The sequence below is a fragment of the Ciconia boyciana genome, chromosome 9 (genome assembly GCF_034638445.1).
Source record: "Ciconia boyciana chromosome 9, ASM3463844v1, whole genome shotgun sequence".
NCBI classification, from domain to species: Eukaryota; Metazoa; Chordata; class Aves; order Ciconiiformes; family Ciconiidae; genus Ciconia; species Ciconia boyciana.
In genome coordinates, this window is record NC_132942.1 from 8,447,514 (window position 1) to 8,473,003 (window position 25,490).

The 25,490-nt window shown below is 51.6% G+C and overlaps 1 protein-coding gene across 2 annotated transcripts in view; it reads left to right on the top strand.

The window, feature by feature from the left end:
- The first annotated feature begins 1,182 nt into the window (after positions 1 to 1,182).
- The window catches only part of LARP1 (La ribonucleoprotein 1, translational regulator), a 49,243-nt gene continuing 24,935 nt past the window's right edge, over positions 1,183 to 25,490 (top strand). The window contains exons 1-2 of one of the 2 annotated variants that reach the window (XM_072873642.1): positions 1,183 to 1,637; positions 18,158 to 18,184. In XM_072873642.1, coding sequence (XP_072729743.1) covers positions 1,286 to 1,637; positions 18,158 to 18,184 — 379 coding nt within the window. In that variant the 5' untranslated portion in view covers positions 1,183 to 1,285. The remainder of the gene's footprint in view (positions 1,638 to 18,157; positions 18,185 to 25,490) is intronic. The other variant, XM_072873641.1, reaches the window with a different exon arrangement.

The window sequence follows — 25,490 nt, forward strand, 5'->3', positions numbered from 1 at the left end:
CCGAGGGATGCAGGGAGCCGAGATGGTCCCAGTGGAGCATCCTCGATAGCCTGAGACTCCCTCTGGGGATCCACCAGACCCTTGACGCTGTTGCCCTTCCAAATGGGGTACTGAGCTCACGTTGGTCTCTCGCCCTCTTCTTTCCTTCTAACAGCTCCGCTGTGAAATCAGCTTTTCATCCTTCTCCACGCACCGTCAGCTGGGAGCTAGATCTTCAGTGCCTCGTCACGCCATTGGGTCTCCTGTGAGATTTGCGCAGACATCTCACTGGGGCTACAGGACACGCTGGGGCTTCCAGATGAACCTTTCTGGGGGGAAGCGCGGCAGTGTGCTCGTTGTTACAGAGAAAAGGCCGGGAGAGGCCTATGAATAAAAAAAGGCACCGACTAAGTGCCACTGTGAATTAGACAGGTCGTGCTAAATGATATCAGCGGTGCAAGTTGCCTTTTAAACGTGTATAACTTGTGTGTGCTTATACACAGGGCTTGGACTCCGTCTTGCCAGCCGTAAGAATTAGGGGACAAATACCGAGGACGTCAGTGACGATGATGAGCCAGCGACATCCCCTCAGCTGGAGATTAACCCCATATTTTAACCTCCCCAGCTGAAAGCCCGCGGGTTTTGCTGGGCTCGGGACAGAGGAGGGGGCTTCCCCAGGACAGGGTTATTTCCCCAGGACACGCACCGAGTCCCTTCCTGCACCGTCCACTGGAGACGAAACCACCCGCAGCCGCCCGGGCCGTGCGTACCCGAGAGCATCCCCGTCCCTCGGCTCCGGGTTGAAGCGTGCAGCAACACCCCCGCGGCAGCCGTTGCTCCCCGGTTCACACGATCAGCCCCCCGCCCCGCTCGTGTTGATGCAGCAGCGTGTCGCTGCCGGCCCGGGGGCTGCGGGGCTCGCACCGGGAAGCCGCGGTGCCCCCGAGCCGGAGCAGGGCGGGGGTGAAGCCCGGCGGCGGGGCTTGCCCCCAGCGCGGAGGAACGGGGAAGGGGCCGGCCCCCGCCCGCGCGGCCCCTTTAAGCACCCCCCGCCCAGCCGGGCGTTGCATCAGGCACGTGCGCGCCGCCGGCCGGCCCGCGGGGGCGCGCCCGGCCCCGCCCCTCCCCTCGCCGGCGGCGCGCGCGGGCGGGCCGGCGCGGCGCGCGCCCCCGCGGCAGTCGCGTGGTCCCCGCGCGTCTCCATATTGCGGCGGCGGCGGCAGGGGGGGGGCGGGCAGCGCGGCGGCGGCGGGGCTCGGGGGCGCCGCGTGCGAGGGGAGTTCCCCGGCGGGGCGGGGGCGCGCAGATGGCGACGCAGGTGGAGGCGCTGCTGCCCGGCGCCCCGCTGCTGCCCGCCGAGGAGCGCGCCCTGGTGCTGAAGCCGCCGCAGGACGGCGGCCGGGAGAAGGGCGAGCCGCCCATGGGCCCCGACGGCGGCCCCGCGGCGCCGCGGCCGCCCAGCGCCAAGCAGCAGAAGGAGGAGAGCAACAACCAGGAGAAGGAGAGCCTGCTGAGGGCGGGCGGCGAGGCGGAGGACGGCGGCGAGGCGGGCGGCGCGGGGCGACGGGAATTCATCGAGGCCCCGCCGCCCAAGGTGAACCCCTGGACGAAGAACGCCCCCGCCGCCGCGCCGGCGGTGAACGGGCAGTCGCCTCCAGGTGGGTGCCGGCGGTTGGAGCGAGGTTGGGGGGGGGGAGGGGGGTGGTTGCGCCGCCGACCGCGCCCCGGCCGGCCGCGCCATGCGGCACGGCGTGGGGACGGCGCCGCGCCTGAGGCCTGCCGGGGAGCGGGGCCGCGGCTGGCGGGAGGGGAGCGGGGCGGGGGCGGCGGGGGGCTGTGCGCGGGAGGGGGGAGGCGCTGGAAGTAGGAAGCGGCGGCGCCGGCCGTGGCCATGAGGCGGGAGCGCGTGTGCGGGGAGGAGCGCGGCCCGGCCCGGGCAGCGGCCATGAGGCGGCGGCGGCGGGGCGGGGGAGGCGGGGGACGCTGAGGGCCCGGCGGCGGCGCGGCAGGCCCGGGCGCGAGGCAGCCGAAGGCGCCCGGCCGCGGTGCTCGGCGGCCGGGGCCTGGCAGCGGGCACGCGGCGCCCGCCCCGCTGCGAGGCCCCCCCCCAGCTCCCAGCATTCCGCCGCAGCGCAGCGCAGGCAACGTGGTCGCTTCCCCGGGCGCCGCCAGCGTGCGGCTTCCCCCGGGAGCGCGGCCCGGCCGCCGCCGCTCCCCGCCACCGCCCCCTGGGGGGCCCTTCCCCGGCCCGCGGCCTGGCGCTGCCCACGTGTGCGGCGGCTCCCCCGACGCGCAGGCCGCGCCGCCTTTCTCTGCCGACTCATGGCGGCGGCGGGGCTGGGGGCTGCGGCGGCGGCCGAGCGCGGCTCTGCCCCTGCAGGCTTCGCAGCCGTGAATAGGGGCTGTCAGCAGCGAAGCGTGCGCGGCTGAGGGGGGGGTGTCCCCAAAAGGGAGTCGCGTGGGGAAGCAGAGGGGCAGCGTCCAACGGTAGCGACGGGGTGACGCTGTCCAAATCGCGTTTCTAACCCGCTGCTGTCGTCAGCAAAGGCTGAAATGCGGAACACCATTTCCTCGGAACTTGAGATAGGTGCTGCTTTTACCCGAAGGGCATCGGTCGCACCTGCTTCAAGTGGATCGGTACTAAGAGGAAAACATGGAAGTCTTCACTAAGCATCTTGTTTGGGAAAAGCTCTTAGTATTTCCGGCCTGCCGCTGTTAACTCTGAAACTGCACTGCCAGATATGACATCAGATTCCCTATTAATGTATGTCCTAGTGTTTTGCAAGAACTGTTACTGCCTAGTATGATGATTCATCAGAGGTATTAATCTTTGGAAGATGGACAGCTCTGCAATTTCCACCTGGAAAGCTGTCATCTTAATGGGGAGTATCGAGGAGAAGTTAATTGTGCCAGGTGAAGGTCTGTGTTCAGATTTGTCATTGTACGCAGCAACGTAAGCCAAGCTTAACAAAATCCAGGACAGCGTTGCTGTCTGTGTTTGCCTCTTGTGGTATGACATAAAACTGGTCACATCGCTCCTTTGTGTGAAAGCTGCACTCCATCGTGCTGCCTTCTCGGGTAACAGTCCCTAGAAATAAACCAAAAGATGCAAAACTGCAAGATTGAACGTTGCTGTTCAAGGCTTACGTCTAAGGCACATCCAGATTCGTTACCAGGCCCGTCATAAAGGTGGGTGACTCGTCAAAGTGAGCAGGCACGAGGCAGTCTGCCCGACACAAGGAGGGGGCCCTTGGAACTCCTGAGATGATTTTTTGAGGGAGAGAGTATGTCAGTAGCATGTCCACCCTATGGTAGGGTAAGGGAGTAATGCTGCAACACTCAGAATTTTCTTGGGCCCGGCATAGTTGTCCTGGTATTCCCGAAGGTGTTTAAATAATGGAATTGGTTAGTGGTGCGTTTTGGGATGCTTGGCAGCAGCGACTGGTTCCTGCAGTGCCCCAGACACTGCCGCTTGGCTCTCCTCTCTTGGGGCATTGTTTCTTTTGCTGCCTGTTCGTTAGCAGAAGAGAAAACCTGTAAAATAAACATGGCTGGTGAACTCCCACGAGAGGCAGGCTGGCAGCTGACCTTGCCTGGCGGCCCTTCGCCCAAGTACCTTCTCATAGAGTTTGCAGGCTCCTGTCATGTCTTCGCTGCTTTGGATGGAGGATTTCTTTTGGCAGATGCTTACAAAAAAGATCTGGAGCGTGAGTTTGTGCAAAAGATGGTGCTGGTGAGGTGAGTTGTATGTTGTGGTGACCTCCAGGAGATTGCCTAAGGAAAGTGACTCCTTTATACACTTGAAGTGGATTGAGAGCTTTTAAACTGTGGAAAGTCATCACTGGATGTTTGATTTTTCAGCAGCGTTTAGAAAACTGTGGCTCCTGATCCAGCAGTGTTCCCAGAGCAGTGCTTGTGTGCTGGAGATATTAAATGTTTCCGGCCCTGATCCTGCCAGAGGTAGTAAGGAGACTGAGGAGCCCAATGAGGACAGCTCTGTAAAGATAAAGGGATCCCTCTATGACTTGTTTTACAGGCTTTGAAAGCTCTAATTTTTTATAATGGTTATATTAATTACAGGCCTGTAGAGCAGATTTAATGGACAAGACCTGCTCCTTAGGTGTTCACCCTTTCTGTAATGCTCTGTGTTGGAATTAGTGCTTATAAAAGTAAAGGCATTGAGCTCTGGCCCAGAGAAAAGAGAGCCACCTTCAAGATCGTTGTGAGTTTCTGCTGTTTGTGTTGGAATATAGATAGGGAAGAGCTTAAGGAATCTACCTCTGCTTGTTTCGAACTGTTTGACTTGCTGCAGCTGGGAAAGTTGAATGCATCGGGAGGCTGATATAGGGACTGAAGAACAGGGTCCTTTTTTGACGGATTAGGATTTATCTTCAGAAATTAGTGTCTTGCCTGCCTGCTGCAGCATTTTTATGCTCAAGGTTGGCAGTGAGGTCTGTAATAGGGTGTTTGAGTAAATGTTTCTGCTTTTTCAGGAAGGAGGACTATTGAAGCAAAGCCTCTCCTTGTTTCTTAACCCCTCCTCCCAAAAGCACAACGGCATGGCAGTAAGCGGAGCAACCATTAGATTGAGTTAGACAACAGCGATACTGCTGATGCTCTAAGTGGAGGCTGAGGCTCGGCTGGAGTGGCACACCAGAAAATCTTCCCTGGTGCCTTGGCAAGATGCATGTTACATTTCTATTCGTGTGTGTTTCAGAATCAGGGTACACGAGAGCAGAGGGGGATCCTTTTGAGTCCTGAGATAATGCATGGTCCTATGTGGCAAGGCTTGTACTTGACACTGCTTACTGCTTGTGAGGGACGCTGGCAGAGCTGGTAATGACACCTCATTTCTACTCTCTAATGATCTAGTAGCGACGTCTGTGTGACTGTCCCCTCATTATTATACGTTCTCTTCTTATCATGTAAATAAATGCAGCCAGCAGCCTGACTGGCGAAGGCACGATGGTAGCGTGTGTGTCTGCAGTAGCGAAGGAAACATTTTCTGGCAAAAACAGCTTTGCACTTTTGGCTATAAACCAAATTCAAAGTATTTTCTCAAATTCTTCTATAGAGGAGCAGTGTTGCTTGCAGTTAAGACAGCTTGACCTTCTGGAACATGTTGTACTGCTCCGCTGTGCCCTGCACCAGGGCTGATGCTGATGCAAGCATTGGTGCAGACAGGTGTTAACAGCACCCCATTTTGAAAACCTGCTGGATGTATTTCAAGAAATGTTGCATCAAGGCACTTGGCACTTCTTTATTTTTTAAAGCCGTTTACATGTTCGAAGTAAGAACACGCAGGTTTTAATGACTGGCACTGCAATTGCTGAGCTTTGCCTGCACTAACTTTTATGCCGGTTTTCATTCTGGTTGCAAACGCTCAGCCAGGAGAAAGTGGTGTGTTTCCTCATGGAGATGTAGGAGGTGTTTTAATTTCTTGAATAGAATTTCTTGCTTGCTGTTTGGATAATGTGCTGGGTGGATAAGGAGTATTTTCCAGAAGGCGCACCTTAGTTGCCAGCAGCAAGCACCAGAGGTTAGCTGACTATTGTTCAGAGAGAGCGCGTGTTGCTTTATGCCAAAGCAGAGGCTGGGTTGGCTACTGGTACTGAGGAGAAGGCAGGGGAAGATTCATTAGCTTCTCACCCCTCGCTGACTAACTCCCCATAGGGCTTTCCTTGAAACCAGCCTCCAGTACAGGAGATAAAATAAGCTTCCCATACATCTTACCTTTGGCATTTCTTTGCATTCAGAGTAGACGCGTGCATCTGCCTGCTTGGGTATCCAGCTCTGTAGTGCTGCACACACCTATTTCCAAAGTGTTGGGCAATTCTCGCTCTGTTGTGGCATGTAATTGTGGAGCTCTCCTGGCTGGCTGTTGCAACAGAGCTGCTATCGCAGGAGTCCTCCCCCCTCTACCACCCCAAGTTTCCTCTCTGAAATACTGTTTTGTTCTGATCCCATAACTCATGTTGAAGTAACTCTTCCCATCTTGTTAGGGAGGATGAGGGTAATTAGAACTTGCTGCTTAAAAAACCCCGTGAAGGTTAGTGTTTTCCCTCCCCCGCATACCTTTGCTCTTCAGCTTTGTGCTGGACCTTTGCCCTGTTCTGCACTGTTTGTTTCAGGAAGGCTGGGGAATGCGGCGCAGCTCCTGAGAGCTGACTCACTGGCCCTGGTTGCTGGGCTTCAGCACTTGCTTCTGCCATGACCTCCGGTTCCAGATTGCCACGTCCAAGGCGTCGCTGGAGGATTCTCACCAACCACCTCCTTGCCCTCACAACTCTTCTTTTAAGCTGCTTATTGCCTATGGTGCCATGAGGGTTTGCATCGGGATTGCATCTGGGATCGCTGGATTAGGCAGCGGAAGGACAGACTTGGGTCAGATGTGAAGACAAAGTGCAAAAAGCAGAGCAGGGAATGGGGGCACTGGGGCTGCAATGCTCTGCTCTCCCTTCCGAATTATGACACCTGATCCTTTCACTGTGCTCAAATAGTGTGAAATTATCCTCAGGGGAATGCCAAATGCTGACTTGGATAGAGTTTGGTTGCTCTTTGCATACTTGAAACTACTTTGTAATGAATCTCTGACACCACCTCAGTGGTAGGGCTTGTTTGGCTAAATAAGGAGTGGGCATTTTAGTAGAAAGCTGTGCTGTCTAGACCAGGCTCGATGTTTTAATCCTTACAGTTACTACGGCTGCAAACAGCAAGGTGTTTTGTTTTTGTTTTTGTTTTTTTTTAAATCATCTTAATGAAAACTTAAATACACTTGAATACTGCCAGAGGATTGAGGAGCTCTGCTCCCATCTCAGTAACCAGGTAAATGGAGGTACAGTGTCCTCACTGTACATCTGGCAGATAACCGGTGGGAGAGCTGGGAAGGCTTTTTGCCGTGCTCTTACTGCAAGTCCAGTTGGGAGTGGTGAGCTTTGTTCATTCCCAACCACGATATGCATTTACATTATGGTCTTGCATTATAACATTTTAAATGTTATTTATCCTCTGGTTGTTTCGGCATTGGAACCTTTGCTGACTTCCTTCCAAGGGCTTAAGTCTCCATGCTGCTGGCTCTGTCAAATCCCTGGCTTGCTGTGCACACAGGGAGCTCGGGGAAGGAGGTGGTGCAACCTTGGTGATACCTGCTGGGCTCTTTCATGGTGGTAATGCGATCTAGGTGGAGCTTTGCATGGGCAAGAAGTTGTTTCCTGGGGTTCGGTGAAGCTCTGGGTACTCTGTGTGGATATGTGGTCTCTGGCATGGCCAGCTCTGCATTTGTCCCTTTCTTTGCTTGAGACGGGGCTTCAGTTCCAAATTCATTCTGCAGGTCCACGTCCTTGTTAGTGATCTCTAAGTGGAGTTGGGAGACTTTTCTCCTTGCATTGAAATAACTGGCTAATCTGAACATCTAGTGGCAAATGATACAGCTGCATGACTCGAGCAGGTAAAAGAGAGGCTTCGGAGAAGTTGATGCAGTGCTGTGAGAACTTAAAGCAGCTACTTGTGTATTTAGGCAACAATAATTGGTGACCAGAACAAATGGTAAGGGAATTTGGCCTTGAAGAAATCAATTACCAGACTTCCTTGTGGGGAGAGTCCTGGGTCAGGGTCGGTCTGGATTGCTGGCTGAAAGGAGAAGTGGGTGCACACGTGAAGATCCCACAGCTGTGGAATAAGAACTGGCATGAGGCATTTGGTGAAAATAGGTTTGCTGATGGCAATTCTAATACTGCAGAAGATACATGTTTTTTGGGGGAAGGGTTGTGGAAATGGTGGTCAAGTGTCAACATGTTTCTAAACAGAGGCTCATCCTGTAATTGCAGGTTCCCAGAAGATCCTCCTAACTGAACTTTCCTCTATCAGACTACGTGTTTGTGCTACAGTTTGGGGGGCTTCTGTGGGCAGGCGTGCATGGATTGCCTTTTCTGAGCAAATTGGCGCATGGTGTGTTGTAGCTCTGCTGGTTTCAGTATTGCACCGGGCTGCTGGAGCCATCCTTAGCAAGTTGTCCGGCCCAGCTTTGGTGTGACACTCACTATGGATTTTGCCAGGATCAAGAGCTCTTCCTGCAGCATTAAAGCTACATGTGCTGGAGGATATTCTGCTGTGACATGCAAGGAGAGGGAGGAAGGGCTGTGAACTGGCTGATCTAATAACTGCATTATCAGTGGTTTACCTTCAGTGTCCTTCTGGAGCAAAGCTGACTTAGGAGCAGCAGCTTGCCCCGACGCTTCCATGTGTTGCAGTGCTGTACGAGAACATGCAGCGGGCAGCTGGCTTCAGTACTCTGCAGTGGTTGTGATGTTTGTTTGGTGGTTTTTTTTTGTTTTGAGTCATCCTGTTCCTTTACATGGTCACAAGTCGGAAGGATTGGTAGAGATCTCTGCTGCAGATAGCTTGGGGCTGACTGTGTGTGGGAGGTGACCATGGTGGCCATGGCTGGGTTGGGTGCTCTGGCACTGCGGGTCAGGTGGAAGCCTCCGTTTGCTTTAGAAATGGCCAATGGAGGTGGCGGCTGGTGTGACTGAGGTCTGTCAGTGCCTCTCAGTCTGGTTCTGGTGGCACTCAGAGGTGACAGGCACTCTTTCTTCGCTTGATCTAGAAAATGGCACTCTGGTTCCCTCTGGAGCGTGTGTGGCACGCACAACGTGCTGGTGGACACAGCTTGCACCGACCTGTGCTCCTGGGGAAGCACGTTCGCTTCTTGCCGGGCACCCCTTGAAGTGGCTGGAAACAGGTCTGCAGCCTGCTGCTTTAGCAGGCAGAGCTGGCCTGTGACCTGGCCACACAGCTTGCAGGTGCTTCTCTCCGCTCCTGACTTGCTCCCCAAAGTGGCCCTGGCCTCTGACGGGGCCCAGGAGAGACATCCCTGCCCCACGAGGAAGGTGGTGGAGGAGAAGCATCTCTGCTGTTTGTTCCACGGTGTTACTTGTTTGGTCTCTGGCAGGGTCTGCAGAGATCCCTTGGTGATGGTGAGAGCAATAGCCAGGGGGGCACTGGGGGGAAATGGGGGCTCGGATGGGGCTTGTGAACCTCACGTGTCCTTGACACATGAGCCAGAATTAAACCGTGATTGGAAAGATGGGGGGGGGGGGGGGGCAGAAATGTGCTGTGTATCCTTCCCCCTGGGCGCCAGTGCAGCCGGAGGGGCTGTGTAAGTCTGGGGGGGCAGCGTGCACGTGGGAGCCCGGTGCTGCTCCTCTGTTTCCTGCCCAGATATGGGGGTGCAGCCCCAGAGGCTTGGGGGGTGGTGGGAGGAAGCAGAGTCCATCCCGAGCACACTGCTGAGCACGTTTTTCCAGCTGAACGGCAGCGTGTGCCGTGTTCCTGCAGAGTGACTCTGCAGTCTGCAGGGCATGGCTGCGTGCTGGAAGTGATCTGCCGGCAAGAAGGGAGGGCACAGGGGGCTGCTGATCTCTTCTCCTTTCCTGGTAGTCATTTGACTTCTTTGACTCGCCTGCCGGATGCATGTGTGGAGAGAACAGAGGGTTTTCAGGGCTAGATACGTTAGGTTTTAAGAAGTCTGAAACACTGAGAAAAGAGGTGAGTTTTTCCTGACTAAATATGTGGGGAAACAAGTATGAAATTGGAAAAGCCACAAAAATGAGGAAAGGGTAGAGTTTTGTTGATGGGAAAGTAAGAGAAAAGGTATGTGGGGAGAGTGGTGTCTTATTGCCTGGTAACCTGGAGGTGCTGCCAGAAGGTGGGTACATTGCTAAATACTTAGCACTGGCTCTAAGCAGATTATTTGTAATATATATTCAGCCTTCACACTAAATTCACTTTTTTTTTTCTTTATAACTGTGCTTTTGAAAGCTTCTGGTCAGTGGTGCAAATGAGTGATTATTAATTTACTGAATGTTAGTTACCAAACTATCTGGTTTGCACACTTACAGATGGTGAAGCTAGTGATGGAATGAAATAGTGAGAACTTATGGTTAATAAGCAACACTCAAATGTTTGATAAGCCAACATGGCCTTCACTTCAAACTACAGGAAATTAATTTCTTCAGATTCTCCAAGGTCAGATCTTCCATTTTTTGTATTAAATCTTGCAAAATAAGCGCTGAGTTTATTCCTGCAAGACACTTAGGAGTCTCACTACAATAATTTTATACCTTTACTGTAGCCCTTCCAAATAGTCACAAAGTCAGCATAGCTCAGGAGCAATGTCTGTTTATGTCAGCTCTCCCGGCCTCACAGAACAAGCCTACTGAAAATAAAGACTTGACCATAATAATAAATAGCAATGCTTTTGGCCTCATCTAGCACAAAAAGAGACATTTAAAGGAGTAACTGAAGCACTTGGCCCTGCATTTGTACCTCCAGACAAGCTCATGTTGGCAAGTCAGATACAAGGCTGTGCAAGGGGGCAAGTAACAGGAAAAACAGAGCAAAGAATTAAGTGTAAAGAGTGACACCAATATGCATGATGCTGAGAAGTTATGTGACTGTAGCAGAAGATATTGAAATGTGGAGAAATGCATCCCAAAAATGTTGTTGGGAGGTTTTACTCTGACTGAAAGAGAAGTGATAGGATATTTGTGCACAAGATCCCACCCAATGAGGCAGAAAAGCAAATCACGGAGATGTCTCCACCATGTGCTCAGATGACAAAGCATGAGACTTTGCTGGCTGTAATCATATTAAATTTCACTTCCCAACTCCCAGCTAAACATTGAGAGCTCGGGGGAATACCTAATATGATCTAATGCACCTTCTGAGTGCTCAGAAATCCTCTGCCACTGCAGAGGGTCTTGCACTGAGCTGAACAAAAGGACTGATTTCTTCTGGCTTCTCAATCTCCGGTGAACTCTTCTAGCTCCTCTTTTTTTTTAATCAGAGAATGGCAGATGTGACACTTGCGTGCTGTGCAGGGAAGAATATGCTGTAAGTGACCCATGTTTTTAAAATGTAAAATTAAACCTGTAAGTACAACTGTGAAGATGATTTGGAAGAGACGTGGCAGATTACAGGCAGACAACCCTCTTAACTTCAATTGGAGCTGAAATCTGAGTTGATCTAATTAACAGCAGAGAAGTGGAATCAAGCAAGGATGGAGTTCGGAGGGTGATTAGAAAAGCTGTGTGTTTGATTAAAACCAACCAGATAACCTGGACCAGAGGGGGGGAACATCTCGGACTGTGAGTCTGATGATTTCTAATTCAGTTAAGAGATTTAATTATGTTGTCTTCACTGTGCTGCCTTGTGTATCATACAGACCCCCTGCTTGACCTTCTGCCTGCAGCCCTAAGGTGGAGAGAGCCTTGCAATTTTCAGTTCCTGGGGTTTTCACAGGGATTTATGGCATCCCTGCCTGATGTTACGGGGCATACTCATGATACTGGTGCTTTTGAGGAGGTGGGGGGATCCTCTTTCATGGAAAGGCTGGGTTTCTAGCTACAGTAATGGATTCTTCTTTGTAGGGTGAAGGATCTGTCTTGCTCATTGCTTATTGAGCTGTCTTTAGGCAAAGCTTCACTGTGGTATCTGAGGCTGCCCACCCTTGATGCGCACGCAGAAAAGTGTGTTGCAGCGCAGTGCGATAACCCTGTCGGAGGGAAATGCTATGCTATATCTGTTTCCACAGTGTGGGATCCAGTTGGCTTCTGGGCTGCACCAAAATCGTTCCTGTACGTCAACAAGAGTCTCTGAGACATGTTAATTTTCCTGGATCATGCCTGAAATGTTACTGCCTCTTCAATATCCAGTAGCTTAAAGAACAATTTGGGGAGGGTGGCTGTGATCATCGGGCCTCCTGGAAGGCTGGAGACTTCCAGTGGTGTCACTTCAGGCTTATTGGTGATTAAAGGATGTGAGGCACAGAGCTGGGTCACCAGCTGCTTCATGGGAACAGTAATCAAGCACCTTTAAGGTGCCTTGTACTTTCGCTGCAGTTTTTTTGTTGGGAGTGTTAGGACTCGTGCTTGGAGCGGCAGCATTTTGCTTCTCCATTTTGGAGATGGGGGGGGAGAAGGGGTTAATGGGAGAGAACACCCAGTGTTTGTTCTCTCTAGTGCAAGCACTGATAAGTGGATGGGAGAAAAAACAGCAGTGACCTTAGTTATTCCTTGTGTGCCTGCGCATATGTGTTGGATTCGCAGGACTGTTTGGAGAGCTCTCTTATTTTTTTTTTTTTCTGGTCACCCTGACCAGATGTATTCTCCAGAACCCTGTTGGCATCTCTGGTGCTTGGAGAAGAGACCTGGACCCTCTTCTAAGCAGGTTTTTGTAAGGTGATTTTGCTGGGTCCAGTGCTGGTCCCACTAGTGACTGTGTGTTCAGCCAGAGTCACAGCCCTGCTCTGTCAGCTCTGCTCCCCTTCTGTCCAGAAGAGACTGAACATCAGCATTAAGGTACTAATTTTGTTTAGTGTGTGGTGTGAAGGTAAAGCTAGGGCGCTATCTTGGACAGATAATGCTCTAATTTTGGAGTAGGTGATTTTTTTTTCCAGGGATATTCCTCTGCAACTCAGTGATGCTGGAAGTCTTAATCCCTTTTCAAGTACATGAAGTTAGCAGGGGCACCCCAGCTGAGCTTCACCAAAACCACAGTCACTTATACACTGAAAACCTATTTTGAGCATTTGTTTCCATGTGGTTTGTGGGAAATTGATGTCAGAGCTCACACTGGCTGCAGCGCTGCAGCCAGTGTAGGTGACGGGGGTGTCTGAGAAGGAACCAAGCCTCTCCTCTGGACGGAGAGCAGAAAACCACTTACTGGGGTTGGGTTGTCTGGATACCCTTGCAGAGAAACAGTTTTGGGAGCTGATAAATGCTTCTGTAGCTTTTTATCTTTTTCTTGCAGAGATCTTATTGGTGTCCTAGGACCTAACCAACATCAGGTTAGGGGTGATCCATCTGTCTCAAGATTCACCTTCTCTTTGAGGGGGTAAAGATACTTCTTATTACAGTAGCCGAGTGTTGTTAAGAGGCATGGGAGGTATTTGCCTGGAACTGGCAGCTGGGGAGGGTTGGGAAGATCTGGGTAGCTGGGAGCTGGACCCTCCCCAAGCCTGCTCAGCAGGTAATGAAGGAGGAGAGCAGGAAGCAAGCAAGATCTCCAAAGGGACTTAATTGCCCATGCTAATCTTTGGGTTTTGGGTTTCTTGCTTTGCTACTTTTTCCTAGGAGACCTTGCCCCGTTTTCTGCTGAGCTTTGCTTTGAAGAGGCCTGTAACTGTCTTGGGAACCTGTGCAGGCACTGCCTTTGGCCTCTGAGGGGGAGCCAGGTGATAGAGATTTGAGCTGAAATGTTACCTGGGGATGGAGAAGAGACTCAAGCAGCACTGGTGTCTTTGCAGTGGACACTGGACTATGTAATTTGGACCTTTCCCTGCCTGTGCTGTTTGCACTGGGAGGATTGTTGTTGTAACCGGAGGAGCAGAACTGAATTGTCCCTGCCGGGCAGCAGGTTAGGTTAGGAGGAGACATCCCCAGTGATCTTGCCATCCGCCAGCATTTCCCTTCCCCATCCCTCTCCCGGGCAGCCAGTGCACCCCTGCAGCTTTTGAGCCATCGCAACTGAGTTCTGGTCACGTCTCTGCTGCCGAGTCCCCGTGTGACCTTGGAGAGGTCATTTTTTTGCTGACGTCTGAGTCTTTTGTCTGCAAAATGTGGAGGATGATTTAGTTACAACTTCATGGGTCGAAAGCCAGAACAAGTCAGCCGGTGTCTTCCCGTAGCAGTGGCAGTGTGGATGAGCTCCATGTCCCGCTGGGAGCAGCCGAGGAGCGTGCTATCATGTATGCTTGTACCTGTGCATGCAGAATAGCAGCCCTCGCGCAGCACACCGGTGTGGTGGTACCAATCAGTGTGCTTTGGTGACTGGCAGGTGACGTAAAGTGCACTGAGGTTGTTTTTTCCCCCAGTTTGAAGAGCAGAAGGGTAATTGCAGGTGGGGGGCCAGTGGGGTGCAGGGAGCTGGTTCTTGCTGGTGCTCAGCCTGGGGCCATGCTGCCCCTCTTGGCAGTTATGGCTGCGGGTTGCTGTAATAACGAGTCAGCATTTCTCTTGCGTCAGGGCTAATGAGCTGCTCTTCAGCCACCGCCTGCCTGGAAGAAGCAGTGTCCGTGGTGGAAAAGGGGTGCTGCTGGCAGGGGGGCTGGGGACAGGCAGCAGGAGGTGGAGGTCCCTTCCTGGCTGTAGCTTCTGAGCAGGGAGAAGGCAGGCTTCTTGTGAGGGCGTTTGGATTCAGCACTGAAGTGTGGCTGGTGGAGGAGCCTGGTTGGCAGCATGCTTCTGCAGTGAGCGGGGCAAGCAGCAGAGGGGAGATGTGGGCTCATAAATGGGGTAGCCTTTCTGGACCTGTCCCAGATACCTGAATAGCAGCGGTGGCCAGGTAGCCCCTGGGGAAGGGCTATGTGTGTGGCTGCATCAGCTTTTCTCTTTAAATGCCCCATTTTAGCATATGGTCTCCTCCTGCATATAAAAATACCATCAGGCAAAGATTGGGATTCTGTATCCACCCCCTAGCACCACCTAAAATAAGGATGACTGCCCTCAATTTAGTTATGTCTCCTGGGCTTTTTGTGCAGCAGCTCTGGGTGTTGGTGTTCAGAGCAAGCACCTCTGTACCGTGTCCGCACCCTTGTGTGACAGTCCTGAAAGGGATGCTCTGCGCCCATCCCGACATCCTGCGGGCTGCAACATGCACCCTTGACCACCTCCAGCCCCCTTTGCTGATAACAGGGAGATTTGTGAAACGTGTTTTCCACTGAGGTGGTGTAGGCTGTACATAGATAACGTACAGAGCTGAGGAGGATGGTAAAGAGCTCGGGAAATATCTGGCTGGCCAGAGACTGGCCTGTGATGAAGAGATCACTGGTTCCTGTGGTGATTATAATCCCTCTGTTTAGACACCAAGTCTTTCTGATTTTGGGCCCATGCTGAGAAACAAAGTGTCTGCATGCAAGAAGGGGAAGGAAATGTGAGCCCACAGGGCCCAAATTTCATGAGTCTTCCTTGCTTGCATCGCAATATTGTTACTTCTTGCTCCTTCCCATTTGGCTGCCTGGGTGCTATTTCCTATCGGCCCAGCCTGGCAGTCTGGATTTGGCTGGGGTGTGGTGCAGGCAGGGGCAGAGCTGCCTGGGTCCTACATGGGGAGTGCCCACTGCTGGGCAGGTGGCCAGTTGGATGGTGGAGAGCTGCTGCAGAGCATCATCCTCTGCAGCATCTGGCCTGCATCAGGATACCAGGCATCGGGGTGCCTTGGGGGAAAGCAAGCGGGAAAGCAATGTGTGTGGTGGGAGGAATTGGTGGTGCTGGTTTGCTGGCTTCGGCTTTCTGTGTTTGGACTTAGCTTGAGCAAAATCCCAGCCTGGTCTCTCTGCCTGGGTCCTTCATGTTTGATTTTTAACCCTGGGAGTGCTGGGAAGGGAGCTGACCTGGACAGGCAGCCTCAGTCCTGCAGTGTGCTAGGCGGGCTTCTTGGAGAGCAGTCCTAGGGGTTTATCGTTGCCCTGCCAGCCACGCGCGTTTCTGCCTCCTTCCTCACTGTGGCTTTCTTGGGAAAAGAAAGTGCTGCCTGATTTAGACTTCTCTTGGGCACCTCAGGTGCTGCCCTTAATTGGCAGGCTAATTTCTAATCTAGTTGCTTGTGCTTGCAAGGGAAAAAGGCATCCCAAAGGGTCATTGTGCCTGGTGGTCCCTGACCAGCCCTGCCTCGTATGGGTCCTCGCAGCAACCCTATTTTTCAGAAGAGCAAGTCCTGCAGACCAATTGCTCTGTGCGCATTCTCAGCAGTGGGGAAAGCTGCCTGCAAGCCTGGCACTCTGGGTCTCTGCTCTGGAGAGCTTGGAGTCCAGTCTGCATTAATCGTAGGTGTAATGAGTTGAACAAGCTCAGCCTCTCCCAGACAAGAGGGATGAGGACTGCAGGCAAGTGTCCTTCCTCAACAGGAGTTGCACTGGCAAACCTCTCGAGGTGAATGTTTGCAATATCTGCCCTGGCCATCATATGTGGTCCTTGCTTTCTGCTGACCTAAGCAACTGAGGAGTTTCCACTGCTTTTCTATCAAATGTGGTGGCAAATCTGCTATCGAGCTGTTGTGGCTAAGTTCAAGAGAAGCCAGGTGAACCTTGGTGTGCATCTCTAGAGCCGGGTGGGGCAGTGGGGGATATAGCAGTGAGCTGAGTGGAGGCCTCGAAGGAGCGCAAGCTTGAAGTTGCATCGGTGGCACGACCGATAGGAGACATCCCTGAGAGGTCACCTGCAGTTGCTACCTGATTTGGTGGCAATTGTGGTTTCTAGAAGGGGTTAGCATGGGCTTGTTGTGGATGGTTCGTTGTGCAGATGGCTGGCCAGGCTGTGGCATGCATTTGATGTAGAGTTGGTTGGACAGCCTAGTAGGAATGCAAACTGGAGAACTGCACCTGGCAGTGTATAGCGAGGGGAATGGTTGCCAAGGCCCGTAGTTCTTGGCTGGGACAAAGGAATTCCTTTTCTCAGCCATTGTATTATTATTAATTATTATTGTTATTAAAATTTTGGGGTTTGGTAATAGCCGTTACAGCTAGCTGATCCAAACAGGTGGGATACACATTAACCCGTGCTTCCGCCTTGTTCCTCTGCGGAGAAGCTGTCTGGGAATTGCCCAAGTAAGGAAATGTAGAAATTGCCTCTTGTTTGGGACCTGTTAGATCAAGTACAGGGTGTTTACTCACTGTTGTAGGAACCTGACCTTGTCAGCAACCATCACGGAAATACAAGATGTTTAGGTGCACCTGGGTGATGTGCTGGTGGAGGCTTGCAGTAGAACATGCAGTCTGCAAAGGATCCAGCTGGTGCTTAGAGGATTTTCTGGATATGTTGGTTTTTACCTGAGATCATACCTTCAGCATGGCCACAGACTATAACTCTGTGTAATGTTGGAGGCAATTTTGCATTTTTTAATATTTTTTTTTTTTCTCCTTACTTGCTTCTGCTGCTCATATGTGGGGTGGAAGCATCCCTGCCTGAGGATGCCTTGAACACAGTGCACTGCCAAATCTAGATAAATAGGAGCTCTTTGGTAGAGGCGTGTTTTTGCTGTTTCTGCATTGGTTGAGCCTGGGCCAGCGGGCATTGCCCTGTCCAAGGGGTAGTCCTTGCTGCAATTCTTGTGACTTTTCAGCAGAATGTGTGTTTTGGGCAGCTGATAAGCAGGAGCCAGGGGCCTGCCCCTGTCCTAGGAGGACCTTGGCTTGCTGGCAGCCTCCCTTCCCCCTCTTATGAGTTCCTTGAAGAAAACATAGTGTATTGCTCTCTGAAAAGTGCTGTTTTCATAGCTTCTTGCGGAGCCTTTATCAACAGGGTTTCTCCACACACGCTGTCCTGTGTGCTCCTCAAAAGAATGAATCTTTCGTCTGATCCTTGCCAGCTACTTCAGTGAACATCATCTTAATGACAATGCAATAATCCCCAGCAATAAGTAGGGTCCATCAGGAGAAGGACCTGTACATCTAACTGCAAAGAGCTTGTGGAGTGGGAAGGTTGAATAATCTGTTTCAGGATCTGAAACTCTCCAGACTCTAGCAGCTCTGCACAATGAGCTGTGCCTGCTGGCAGAGCTACCCGAGACAGGAAGGTGAAGGCATTCCCCCGGGGTGATGTATGATGTGCCAAGGCACCGGGTGCCTGTTTGGGTGGTGGGTGCATGCTTCTGGCTTCCTGTTCTCCGGTATAGGTGCTGTGTTGGAGCCATGCGCAGCTGTTGATGTCCCTTGTGGCTATGAAAACCAAGAACCGTCAGAAAAATGCTCATTTTGCTTTTTGCTTTGGCTGCCACCTGCGCTCCCTGGCTGGTCACCATGTTAGATGTTCTTTGTGCAGGTTTCCATTTGGTAATGCTGGCCAGGGGGAGCATGGGGGTGCCACTGACTATCTCATTGTGTGGAGCTTTGTACATCTCACAAGCTTTTTCTTCCTCACCACTGTCTGGTAGAAGCCAGTAGAGAAAGTTATTTATGAAACCAATACAGTCAGGTAAACACTGTCGTCTTCAAAATCTTTCTCACAACAAGTGGTTGAATTGAGGTGGGTTCCAAACTGGATTGATGTTTAACTTGGGATACTAAGAAAATACTTCCTCTGTTTAGCTAAAGCAAACAAATCGAGAGAAGGGACCTTTTAAATATGATTTGCACTCCAGCTGCAACCAATACTGATGTTTTTTTCTTTTTTTTCTTTTACAGATATATTTCCAACTGATGGCCAGTCTGGTATGTATTAATTAAAAATGGAGTTCTTCAAACCTCCCTCTCCCATGCCTTCCCTGCACTTCTTTTTCTGCGGAGTCAGCGCTAGCCAGATTTAGAAGACTGCTACAGGAATATGCAACAGGTGTTAATTAAAAAAAAAACACACCAAAAAAACCAAACCAACCAAACAAAAACCCAAACCAAAAAACCTTCCCCAGAAAAACCAAACAAAAAAAGCCCCTCTAATTTTTGGCCATTCCTGTATGGCAGTGACATGCTTTCATGTAGTGATGACTACAGCTGCTGAAAGGTTACTTTCCTCCCATACATTGTAGTGTGGCAAATTTGGGTGTCCGGGGTGAAAGATTTTGGGAACTTGCAGGTCTTGATCATCACACATAACTGAAAACATTGACATCTCAAGATGCAAATGTAACTCAGAATTGCTGCTGTTAGTCTGTATGTTAGTTGTATACAGCTTGATGTGTCCGTGAACCTGAAGATGTATGTTGAATTTGCAATACTTTGAAAAGATGCAGACTTCCTCCTTGGCTTGTTTAGTCTGTGTGTTGCTGCTAAGTATCACTGTTAACAATAAATGAGATACTGCTTGCCATCAGTGCAAGACCGATGAAAACTTCCTGGCCCCAGTAGTGCGTGCAGCCTCGCCAGGAGGGACCCTACAGAAAAGGATTGGGCTCCTAGGGAGCCTCGGGAGGGAGAGGAGGCTACTCTGGGTGGGGGTACAAATCAGAAAGGGGATGTAGTTTTTAAAAGCAGATATCAATGATCTCAATTCTTGCCTTTCCCAAACTGCTGGGAGCTCTTCATCCAGGTTGATGATGTTGAAGTGCCAAGACTGAAAGAAAGGTTTATGTTTTACCCAGTGATACCAAGACCAGTCAGTAAGATCCTGTTGTCTCAGACTTGTAGTGCCTTGTGGAGATATCCCATAGCAAAGGCACTGGGAATGGGGGTCAGTGCCTGGCTTGGCCTTGTGCAACCTCGGACACATCACTATGTCCACTTCCTACCTGCATCTTTGGCTTTGCATGGGATCACATTTCCCCAGCTCATGGGATAGCATGAGGATAAATCGCTACTGATTGTGGAGGCATTGTGTGATCAGGATTTGGAAGTATGGAAATCAGCTCCATTGTCTTAAAGATGACTTCAATAAAAATAACTTGCTGGTTTTGAGTGGTCTGGTGTACCAGTATCGGAGACAGAGTGTAATTTGACTTCATGAACTGAACAGACGGCTGGAAGTCGTGTTTGTGTGTAGGTGTTTCTAGAGCTCTAGCCAGCTAATGAGGCCATGGTATATAACTAGATCCACTGAAGCATTGCAGAAGATGCCTCTGTAGGTGTTGGAGAAGTAACCCAAGTGGTAACCCAACCCATTTGTAGGCCTTTCATGACTTTCTTGCTTTCAGAACATGCGGGAGAGTGAAATATTAGGACTGGTTTTGAGCGAGCAAAGGTGTATTCCCATGTGTTAAGTACAACAGGTGTGAAATTGGGATGGAGCAATGAATGCATAGAAAAGTTTCTGCTATTTAGAGGGTTTTTCTTCTTCCCTCCCCCCATAAGAGGCTTTTTTCCACCCTGCTGAAGATCTGCCTTAATCGGGTGTTGGGTTTTGTCTGCCTGTGCTGCAGACTCAGAGATGTCCTTTGGTTGGCACAACTCCATCCTCTGCTCTCCAGCTGGTTGGGGACCTTCACAGCTGTCTCCAGGGTGGGGCATGAGTGTGTGTCTGCAGTGGATGATAGCGTTTCAGTAAATGCATATTACATGTCAGTAGTGTTGCAGAAAATGTTACCTACAGAGCTTAGGTGTTTTTTACAATTTTATATTTTTAAGGAGGTAAGTGAAAGCTTAAACAGGATTCCTCTTAATGGTAGCTGCACAGAACACTGCACAGTCCTTTCTCATGCCTTCTCCAGAAAAGCCTTAAAGCTGGTGCCATGCTCTTTCTTCCTGTGCACTAAGCTTATCTGGAAGCCCTGATATCTCAAAGCACAGTAAAGTGCGAAGGCAGGGTAGCACTGCTGGCGGGGGGCAGCAGGCTTGCCTGGAGCGTACCTGCTCCTAGCATCAGAGTTGTTGTGCACTCCTGAGGCTGTTGGGTTTGACTCCCTCACCTCCCTTTTATTGCTGAGGTGGTTTAACAAGTTAATTTGCTCAAGTCTTTTACTGCAAATCACCAGGACTCCCATATCTATGTCAGTGCCTATTTTTTAAGGTTAATCTTGTAAGGCCAGGTGGGTCTGTGTGGCTGGTTTCCCCTCTTGGTGAGTAGGCTGTTGTTCTTCAGCCCAAGGAAGCAGTTAGCATAGCGACAGAGGATGCTCAATTGTGGTAACAGAGTTGGGACTTGAATGGGTGGGGAGCCTCAGACAAAAATCAGCCATTTTGTAGGCACAGCAGCTGTAGCGTGCCCCAAAGCATGTTCCCGCTTGTTAGCGTATGGATGCTGGAGGCGTTCTGCCCTCAGCCTGATGTCACGTGCAAGCGTATGGAGGTGGAAGGGCAGCAGTGTTTGCGTCCCGGTTACCTAACAGCATTTGGAAATAAAGCTGTTCTCAGAGAGAGGCGACTGACTTTCCTTCTGTCTAGCACAGCAGTTCCTCAGTCCTGTCCTCTCCCACATCCAGCGACTAGGATTTGGCAGCAGTAAGGTGCTTTTCAGAAGAAGCCACTTCAAACCTTGTGATTTGGAGTTCAGGTGGAAAGCGGAGACATTTCAACACCCCTGACAGATGTGGTGCTGGGCTTGGCAGTGTGGAGGCAGAGCAGAGGGACGGACTCTCATACTCTCCACTTCTGCTGTTAGAAGAGGGCTGTGAGGGCACATCTCCACCTGGACCTCTGTGAACATGTTGGCTGTGAACATCTAAACCCTCTGTGAGGCTGCTGATGTTGTCCACGTCCCAGGACTTGTTGCCGCATGAGGGGGTGAAGTTTGCTGCCTGCTATTTAAGGAAATACTTTTGCTTGCTTTAAACAGATCTCCTGCTAGCTTCGTGTGCTGTTCCTGGTTCCAGATGGTCAGGAGGTGCCCTCCTGGCCACAGCCAGTCCTTCTCGGTGGTGGAGGATCCCAGCCTTTTTAGTCTCACCTCCGAAGGGACTGCCTCTGGGTGATTTAATTGCTTTTCTCTGGGCATATGTAACACTGATGTGCCCTTGTTGAAATGCAGAGACCAGAGCTGACTGCAGGGTGCAGTTGTGGATGCGCTGGTGTTCAACACAGCAGCAAGTGATGCTCTGTCTTGGTCTCACCACTCCTGATTTTATAATCTGCTGCACCCTGAGCTGATAATTTTGGAGAATTGTCAGCAGTGGCCGAGACCTTTCTTGAGTTAAAAATGACACTTTGAATTAAACGCTATGAAGTTTTCCATAAAGAGATGTGGGTGATGCTCCTGCTGCAAGGAAGCGGTTTTTAATCCTTTATAAAGAAAAGGAGGAGAGATAGATCTTTAAATTAGTAGAGAAGGTGCTGTGTTGCACTCTTTTGTAGCTGGGTATTTCCAGCTCCTTTGGGAAGGCTCACTGATTAGGGTGTTTTTACTCTTTTATGCTGTGTATTGAGACAGGGGAAACAGCCACCTGTAGCACTGGAATTACCTGGATTGGAGAGAGTGGTTTATGCAGCAGGATCTACGTGATTATGCACCCAGGAGGGAAGTTGGCAGCATTTGTTATATCCAAGTTATTTAGAAAAATCTTGAGTTTCACTGTGTCTGCCTTAAGGTGGGGGGCATAAGTGAGGTTGTTGTTACTTGTGCTTGGAGAGCATGCCCTGAAATCAGCTCAGCTAAGGTACAGTAATGCTTCAGTAGCAAAAAAGGAGCCTTTCTGCCTGCTCTCAAAGATTGCAAGGATATTTGGCTGCCTTGTTGTTGCAGGTTTAATGCTCTGGATTTGCCAGTGGGAGGAAGCCCCCATACCTGTGCTTAGTTTAATCCAGGTGGTTATGGGACTGTAGGATTTCTTCAGCTCATTTCTGGAGACACCTTGCTTAGTGGGTGACCTAGGTCCGGCCTCCATAAATTCCTGGGAATGTTTGCTGCACCTGGTCCTACCACCAAATCACTATTGCTTTCCCCCACCCCAAGAGATGGGGCTGGATTTCTGCCTGGTGGTGGCTTTGTCTTCCTTGGCCTCGCAAGCTGAGCTGCTGCTCAGTCTCCTTTTGCTGCACGCAGTTGGGGAGGCAGGTTTGCAGCTGACCTGGTGCAGGCTTTGAGGGTGAGGTCTAGCGGTCACTTTGCAAGTGACCACTGCACAGGGGACATGCTGGTCCTGCAGGGATCCCTCTGCAGAATAGCCAAAGTCGGGTACAGGAATCACAGTGGGGAGGAAATAAGAATGATGTTATTTAAATTACCTCACAGTCTCCTTTCTAGAAACCTAGTCTCTGACTCTCTTCTTTGAGATGATAGGTTTTCCAGATGCCTATTTTCTGCAGAGTTTGCACCTTTGCCTTGTATGACCCCTTGTCCCCCTCCACTGGCACAGGCAGTGGGAGCCATACAGCCCCCTCCTAGACAGCACGAATGTGTGGAGCTGGAGGGTCTCACAGCAGACGCTTGGCTCTCAATTCCCATCTCTTCGTTGTTAAATATTTACAGTGAGACATACCAGATGCTTCCCAGGAAGGGTTTTGTCAGCTTCCAAGTCCCCAGATGCAGCTGCAGAAGAGGCTGACGGCCATTAAAGGGATCGCATCAGTGTGGTGCCCTGGGTTCAACAGCGATGCGGTGACCTCTTCTCACTCATGCTACGGGCACTGCTGGTTGTGCTGTCTCATCAGCTGCAGTGGGATGCAGGCAGAGAGCACCCCTCTGCTGATGACAAGAGATTAATCATGTCTGGTCCTCAGGCTTTTTTCTTTTTTTTTCTTTTTTTCCTTTGAAGCTCTTCCACTGTGGTGGGAGGGGGAGCAGGTGATGCTCTTGGCTTTTGTTGCTGCACAACTTTTTTCTAGGACCTTCTCTCCACGGTGGCGGCACACACGTGTGACCGCTGCACGGCTGCCTTTGCTCCCTCTCCATTCTCAGCATGGCCGTGTCTGTCTCGTACACCCAGCTGCCCTGCAGAGAGAGAAGGGTGGGCTGATCCAGGCGAGGCAAACTCCCGTTGCCAGCTCTGAGCATTGCCAGACCTGGGCATGCAGAGGCTGGCAGCTGGAGCGTCGCTGCTGAATGCCACCCCTGCACTGGTGACACTGGTCAGGTTTCCAGTGTGCCTCCCGTTTTCAAGATAAGGTCCAGGACCTTGGGCTGGGCCTGGTTTGTCGCTCTTGGTGCTTATCAGCTTTTGCCGCTGACAAGGTGACCTGCTGCGGATGGGAAGGGAAGGTGCCCCCAGCCCGAGCTACACACTGGTCTGGCCCCCCCGGGACAGCCCGTGCATGTGCACACACGCTGGGCTCGCTCCCGTGCCGGGCGTCCCCGACTCAGTGTTACAACTCCTGGCTGGATGAGGGACCTCCTGGGTACCGTGGAGGTAGGAGGTAGGATCTCCAGAGGTGTCGGGTCGGCTCCTCTGAGAGGGGGGGGGCAGGGAGAGGCGGGCTCGCTAGGTCATCGTTTTTCCAACTAAATATAGTTGCCCGTGCTTTCATAAGGCCGGGATTTTTGCATCACGTGACTGTCTTATCCCTCCCAGCCAGCAGTCGGTCAGAGTAGGGGATCGGGATCGTGTGCCTGAATGGGTAATAATTAACTGTTAACTAGCTGTTCATTAGAGCCTGGCAGAACAGGCAGAGTGGTGCAGCAGAGGTAAGCAGGAGCGGAGGAAACTGCTCCCAGTCCCTCCTGGAGGGTGGACATCCCCCTTTAATTTGCAAATCAGTTGCCCCCAAAGGTGAGTGGGTTGGGGGGTTTTTTTGGTGTGTTTTATAAGGAGTCGTGAGTCCTACTGTGCCTTGTGTGTCTGCCCTTGCTCTCCTGTAGTTCCTGCTCATGTCGCCCCTCCCTCTCCCCCACCACTGATTTTTTTTTAGGTCATGAATTATCAGCTGGTCTCCCAGCTGGCTTGGAGGAGAGCCTGACCCTCCGGCTCCTCCATTATTTGGCCCGCCTGCATGTCCCCAGGCCCCCGCAGCCTTTCCTCGGGTGCCCTCCTCTCCCAGCGCCGAGGTGTCCTTGCTGCCCTGAGCGGCAGCTGCATCAACTTGTGCCCTTTCTCAGGGGCCCCAGCCCGCCCGTGACGGACTGACGCAGCGTTTGCCCGGGAGTGCCGCCGGCTTTTCCAGCCCCTCTCCCTGAACCATTTAACCTGATGGAGAGTGTTTGCGGGTGTCCTCGGAGGCTTTCCTCTCTTCCATGAGGCAGAGGAGTTGCTGGCTAAATGCCTTGCCGGCGGGAGACTTGTCTGCACCAGGCAAGCTGGGTCAGGCAGTGGTGCCGGAGGAGCCTCTCCTGAAGGGGTGGCAGGGTGATGGGTGCCTTTCTCCCTGCTCAGGGAGAGCAGCGTGGCTCGGCAACTGTGGGGGCCTGAGCCAGCCCAGCTCCCTGGTTTTGACAGTTTCTAGAGTCTGGTCAGCCGGGTGACCTTGGCTGTGTCCCCAGTGCGATGCTTCCTGGGGTCTGGGAACCACCGGCTTTCCCAGCAGACACCCCTTAGTTTAGGGCTTGGTTTTCCTTAGAAAACTGGGGGGTTCCTGTGCTGTCTTGTTCTGCTTGAGCCTGGCATCTCGGGGATCAGTGTGGTGCATGACTGTGGATTGTGTGTCAAAAGTTTCCTAGAAATTCTCTTCGGGGAAGAGCATTGCTTGAAAAGGCAGTGGAAGGATGTCACTTGCCCTTGAGAGAGTTCATTTGCTACCTTTAATAGTAGACATCTGTGCCAGGAAGAATCTGTGGTGCCCTCGCTGTTGCTGTTAACGTTAGAAATGCCTGTTGGCATTTCTTAACCTTCTCCTTCCGGAGTGTAGCTTGGCCACAAGTTGAAGGGTTTTTGTCTTGGAATGGGAGGCTACAGGGGGTGAAGGGTTATGCATCTTTGGTAAGTCCAGACCCTTCCTGCCTCTCATCTGCCCTGGAAATAAAAGTCAGGCCCTGCAGATAACTTGTGTGTGCAGAGCTTGTAACAGTTATGTGCATTTAAAAAGCGCTGTTTGTCAGCTCCCTGTGACCAGGGCTGTGTTACAGCTGGTGTCCCTGCTTGCTCTGAAGGTCTCTGTGCAGGTCTGTGCTGCCTGTAGGGTGCTGTCAGCAGAGAGACAGGCTCTGCAAGTGTCTTGAGCTGCTTTACCTCCCCCTGCTCCAGGGCTGTCTTGGGAGTATCAGCCGAGGGATGTGAGGGCTTGC